Consider the following 5242-nt stretch of genomic DNA (forward strand, 5'->3'; position numbering starts at 1 on the left):
AACATTTTTTATTGTAATAGGCTAGTCAATTTTCTATTATTTTGATGAATTAAAATAGCATTAAGGATAATTAATTATACTGTTTAGCATATGAAAGCTATGTTTTCAAATATTTTGTTCAACTGTAATAACCAAATCTCAACTGGTTGTTCAAAGTTCAAAGCGATTTGTAATATAATTAAATCGATTTAAAAAGACGAGGTTTTTTTTTGCTTTACCAAAAAAGGTTCAATGATAAAATAAAGAAGCAAATCTTCAGAACTATTTAATTTGAGACTGCATTTCCGATTTGTCTTCTCGTTTACATTTAATTTCGAATAGGAGCGTATATAAAATAAATAGATAAATACGTAATATCTGTTTTTTACACAAAGGTAAAATAATTTCTAAATCACAAATTTCTGATTAATGAAAAGCCTTTATTTAATAATTTTGAAATTTTAATAGTATGCTATGCATTCCCATTTTTGTGGTAAATAAATTTCTTGTTTATAGACGCTCCTTTACAATAACAATAATAAGCAAAATATGCTCAGTTAATTTTCCAATTCTTAGTATTTCAACAAGGTTTACAGTTTTTTCAAAAATATATATTTATAGCAAAAAAAGTTTAGGAAACCAGTTTACTTTTAAATGTTTCCAACTTCAATAGAATATAATTCTATTTATTAAAATGAAAAATTTTTTTTCTAGGTAATATTTTATTCTTCACATGGTATGTGACAACATAACCTATGTTGCACAGATATCTAAACATGAAAATAAAAAAATAAAAACAAATTGTTTGCAGTCCTCATAAAAAATACAATGTTCAATGTCAAAAAGATGTCCTTAATTCTCAAAAATCATTGCATAAGTCCTTAAATACTTTACTGTATCTTTAGAAATATGTCACTCAAAAGTTATTTAACTATCTCTAAGCTAAGTAGGCAATAAATTGTTTCAAATAATAAATACTGCAGTCCAATGCAGGGTTAAATTTATTTGAACAAAAAGATCAACAAATAAGCTATGAAATGAAAATGTTTCAGAATAACATTACAATACTCAATGCTGATGCAATATAAGAATAAAAAGCACCTCGGAACCTTTAGAACTTACAACAAAGCAAAGGGATACATTTGGAAAACACTGCATCGGCTGCAATAAATGAAAATAACATTATAAAGCCAATGATAATATCACAAATAAGTTTCAATCATCAATTATGTGACTTGTCCAAACTAAACTGAGTCGCTAATATTAATTCTCTGTACAGATTTCATGACACAGTCAAAGGTTTAAAACTTATTCAAAAATATTAGGTTCAAACCATTCACTAAGAATCTATGGGATCTACACAACATTTTAGAGGATTTCATATTAAGTTAGAGCTGTACATGTATCCTGACAATGTCAGTTTCAAAGTCAACAAAAGGTAATTTTTATGAAACAGAGAAAGCTTTTTCTGAGAAAGATTTCACATAGGCTTCATGAAGCTTATTTACGAAGTCTGCGTCATGTTTGAGTAGATAATTGAAAGCTTGGAGAAGTTGATTCCTAGTCAAAGGCTCTGGAGTAGACTGAATGTCACAACCTGTTGTTGCTGTAAACATTGTCGGTGGCATCAATGCTGGTTTTGGCTGGTTCGGGAATGAATTCATTATTGGAGTTAACCCTAAGTCCTCTAATTTACCACCATTATATGAATTAGCAGCATGAACAATATCTTGTGACTGACTCAGGTAAGATGCCAGTGGAGATGATGGTTTCGGTGAAGAAATATGCATTAAGTTTAACTCGTTTTCTAAAGGGTTAGGGCCATTCATATCACCTTCAATTTGTTGCACATTCTTCAGGTTAGGTATCCTCTGCTGGTTTTGTTTATCGATGGGAGTTGATTTCATTTGGAATCCACTATTCTGACACATCACTGGATCGATGGATATATTACCATTAGTAGAATGAGCATCTTGCGGTGTAACAGATCTCTGCTGCTTTTCTATATGCTCCACAGAATGAGCGGGATTACTCATCAGTCTCTGGAGTAACAAGGGAGCCTCGCGCGCATCACTCGGTCGTGGCCCAAATATACCGGGTGAAGGCAATGAGGAAACTGCCGGCATTTGAGCTGCAGCCCCACTGCCAGCTTTAGCGAAAAAATCCATAACGCTTTGTGATGCCATATCCGGGGCTCGCGATGGCGTCAAATCAGTTTTGTTAGATGCCATACCTTTGTTAGAATTGAAGTCGTCCTGCGCCTTACTTAACATACTGAATATGTCGACAGGAGCGCTAGATTTCGTTGGTGCGCTGTACACTGGTGTTTGAGGAATATCGTTCTGACCTTTCAAAGAATCTTTCACTAAAGAATTTAGTTTCGTGGCAACTCTTACACACTCGTCTTTATCGTAAAACCATATACCATAAATTCGACATTTTGCATTTCTATACAATAAAAAAGGTTCTTTCAATTGCAATTCAATACCTTTCGATACCGGCTCGATTAAGTTATTAGTATTCAATCTGTTCATTATGACTAAACTATGATATGGCTCTCCATTTCTACTGTACACAAACAAAGCACCTTCGATGTTGGTTTTTTCCCATTCGTTTTCTTCAAATGTATAAAGTGCGACATGCGTTGCGCTGTCAATTATTTCCCTTGCATATGGATCCGCTCTTTTGAGTGCGGCGAAATTCATACGGAGCCCTGTATCAGCCATTTTAATAAGAACTAATAATTATTGTAAGTAATCTACGCAACGAACAAGCATCACCATCACAGAAAAATGACAAGAACAAATTATCTCGCCATATTTGTCATAGTGTTGTCACAAATAAAGTTACGGTTTTTGGTGATAATCGACTATTTTACAAAATTAAATTTTAATTAAATTTTATTATAAAATCAGGAATCAACTAAAATAAAATTTTACTCTTCCTCTTTATACAATCATAAAATATTTAGTTCAACTTATCTTTATCTGTTATGAAAAAAAAATACGTGTGGCACTCGAGGACTGCCGCGGCCGCGGTAAAGCTATTGCATACATGCATAGCATCGCTGTGCCGGTTGGAGTGATGGGTGTAGGTTTTTTCGTTACGGAATTTTTAGATTCGATCGCCGCGCTCAAAGTCTGAGATAAAAGCTATGCAATAGCTTTAAAAAAACGAATTGAGTTTTCTGTTTCAAAGTAGATAGTTAATCACTCTTTGATAAGAACTAAATTACGTCATAATGTATATTTATTCTAAGTAATAAAAAATAGCATGTGTGCAGAGCACACGTGTCAAAAATAAAACTTCTTTGGCAAGACAAGATACGTAACGTCATGCGTGACGTATAGGACGTGACTGTATTGCCATGAAGCGTTACCGCAAGTGTCTGAAGCAAGTACCCACCAATCACCATGAAATTTTACTCGCAACGGAACCTCCTCGTTTTCTTGAAGTCTGTTATAACCTTTACATACTTTACATATATATTTCATCTTTTTATTTCATATTTAAATCCGTTGAGCCTTGAGGTTGAACCACATGCCTTGTTCATTTAGATTACCTTTCTAATTATTAGTAATTAATATAAACGTGTATAACGAGTATTGTTCCTTTTTCACGGGAAAACCACTTAACTTAATAGAAATACATGCTTATGCCCGCAGGTTTGTCTGCAGGCAAAAGTAAGTACCCTCTCTGTCATAAAAACACCCAATAAAGGACAAAGGTGTACAGTGTACACGTTCTCCCATTTGGTAAAAGAATATCAATTCAAAACATTTTAATTGATTTAGCCGTATTCGTAATAATATCGTATTTCGTACTAGCTTTCCACCCACGGCTTCGCCCGCTTTGTCTAAAACTTAACATAACATTATAATATAATTACTTAGATCATTAAGTAATGGATGGAGTACGCTGGTAAATGTTCTAACTAAACTTTCTGCTGATTTTGGTGCGGGGAGAGTAACTCACACTATTGAAACACAATCACACATTCACAAAAATAATTTGTGTCACGAAAGTCGTAAAAATTTACGACCTTTTAAGCGACGAGTTTTTAAATTCAACTCTATCCCTAAGTTCATAAAGATTAAATTTGTATTTCATTCCAAGTTGTCTCGTGTGGAGTGTGGTTCAATATCGCGTTCTAAATTCAACTTTATAACTTATAATATAAAGATTAAATTTGTATTTCTTTAAAAGATAGTCTCGTAAGGAATGCGGTTCATTATCGCGTTTTAAATTCAACTTTATCTTTTAGTAGATAAAGATTAAATTTGTATATTTTCTTTCCATGATAGTCTCGTCTCTTTCTCTCTCGAAACATGACTCGATTATTTGACTTGATCATATCGCTAAACGATACATCGACGATTATTAGAAATTGCATTTAATTAGAAATGTACGTTAAAAAATAAAAAAATATACACAAATGAAAGGTTATTCCATCTTTTTTAATATTCGACATGTTTGAATTGCTTCTGCAAGACTTGACAGTGCAAAACGGCATTTTTAGCGGAGCACTCGCAGACGTCCTTTCGATGTTTTACGAATACGCAGAGTGTTTGTAATCGATTACGCAAGTAGTTTTTATGAAAGCATAAGATTTTTCGATTCGAATAATCTTATACCTCGGCAAAAGGGGAAACGCCTGCGAGTGTTATCCATTACTTAATGATCTAAGTATAATTATATTAAAAGTTTCCTGTTGATTCACTCTAGTCTCTATCTTTTAAAAATCACCCATTATAATCTGTTGTGTAATTATAAAGAGCTAAGGCATTTAGACACACAGATTTTATCCTATATATTATGTATATTTATATCTTTTTGCTTACCTAGGCCTGGGCACGCCTGGGCAAAGATCTACGCTGCCTGGAACGATTTTAATGGGACTTTATGTATTCAAAGATAAACGACGTAATAATACGGTAACCTTATATCATTATCTTAATAATATTGATTTAAATAAGGTTACCCTGATTAAAAGTGAATAGGTATTAAAACAATATGAAAATCTTTTATATTATAAAAATATATAATGTAGCAATTATGTAGACGAACTACGACCGTACATAATATTACTGTTCAACGAGTTTATAAAATTAGTTTGATATATTATGTTTCATTGTATATAAGTAAAGACGCCGGATCTTATTATAGTAAGATTTGCTCTTATCAATTTTGTGACTTGCGTAAGCTATTTATAAATTACAATCATTTCGTATAACGGAACGCTGATGTCAAAATACGATTAGGG

General features: G+C 32.7%; 1 protein-coding gene across 1 annotated transcript; it reads right to left on the minus strand.

The window, feature by feature from the left end:
• Window positions 1–252: 252 nt before the first annotated feature.
• Window positions 253–2802, minus strand: DCP1 (decapping mRNA 1). Its single transcript, XM_089702122.1, has one exon. The coding sequence runs from the start codon at window positions 2703–2705 to the stop codon at window positions 1425–1427; it is 1281 nt and encodes a 426-aa protein (XP_089558248.1). The 5' UTR covers window positions 2706–2802; the 3' UTR covers window positions 253–1424.
• Window positions 2803–5242: the final 2440 nt, after the last annotated feature.

Source organism: Colias philodice, chromosome 13, assembly GCF_061535455.1.
Source record: "Colias philodice isolate Cphi_HAF_F1 chromosome 13, ilColPhil1 Martin Lab GWU primary, whole genome shotgun sequence".
Lineage (NCBI taxonomy): Eukaryota > Metazoa > Arthropoda > Insecta > Lepidoptera > Pieridae > Colias > Colias philodice.